Here is an 892-nt window from a genome sequence, read left to right as displayed (position 1 = left end):
CTCTGCCCACAGCCCCAGTCCCCCGGCCCCCCCAGCCGCTCCTCAGCAGGAGATGCTCCCCTCCCTCCATCATCTCTGTGGCCCTGCTGGACTCTTCTTTAATTCGGGGTAGGGGCCAATTCCCCGCACGGTGCCGGCCTCGGGGATGCTCACGTTGTGTTTTTTCTCCCCCGTCAGGGAGCTGCAGAACCCCTTGGAAAGCCTGGAGCTGGCTTTTTGCTACCTCCTTCCCTGCGACCTCGCCTTCCTTTCCCAAAGCCTCCACACTCCGGCGCTGAGGAAACTGGATCTGAGCGGTCACGACTTCTCCGAAAATCTCTTCCAACCCCTCCGGAATCTCCTGGAGGAGATCTCAGCCTCGCTCCTCCACCTGGACCTCATGGAGGGCCGGCTGTCGGACGCCCATTTGCAAGCCCTGCTGCCGGTGCTCGGCCGCTGCTCCCGCCTCCGCTACCTCGGCCTTTTTGGCAACCCCTTCTCCACGCCGGGCCTCAAGAACTTGGTGGAGAAAACGGCGCCGTTGCCGGATTTACGCCTGGTCGTCTACCCCTACCCTGTGGATTGCTACACCCGCGAGCTGCACCCGTCGCCCGCCGTTTTCGGGCAGGTCTTGCAGGACATCGTGGATCCCGAACGGTTCGCCGCCTTGAGCGCCGAGCTGGACCAGATGCTGGTGAGCTCCGGCAGAGCCCACGTCACCTGGACCACCAACCCTTACCAGCACAACAGCGACTACTTCGCCCTGTAGCTCGGTGCTGCGCCGCCGCCTTCCTCCCCAAATTTGACGTTGCTTCCTCGTCTCGGTGCTGGGGTTTTTTGTTGTTGGTACTTTCTGTTGTCACCGTTGTCACTGCTGTTGGGCCCGGTGTCACCGATAACACCCGGCAGTGTC

The 892-nt window shown here is 62.3% G+C and overlaps 1 protein-coding gene across 1 annotated transcript in view; it reads left to right on the top strand.

The window, feature by feature from the left end:
• LOC104540217 (leucine-rich repeat-containing protein 14-like) overlaps window positions 1-748 on the top strand; it is a gene marked incomplete at its 5' end in the record, with an annotated part of 2,014 nt that extends 1,266 nt beyond the window's left edge. The window contains 1 exon segment of the mRNA XM_010183960.1: window positions 178-748. Within this exon segment, the coding sequence (XP_010182262.1) occupies window positions 178-748 (571 nt within the window).
• Window positions 749-892: the final 144 nt, after the last annotated feature.

Source organism: Mesitornis unicolor, unplaced genomic scaffold (genome assembly GCF_000695765.1).
Source record: "Mesitornis unicolor isolate BGI_N332 unplaced genomic scaffold, ASM69576v1 scaffold46234, whole genome shotgun sequence".
Taxonomy (NCBI): Eukaryota; Metazoa; Chordata; class Aves; order Mesitornithiformes; family Mesitornithidae; genus Mesitornis; species Mesitornis unicolor.
The sequence above is the reverse complement of the archived record's forward strand: the minus strand, read 5'-3'. Positions and strand labels throughout refer to the sequence as shown.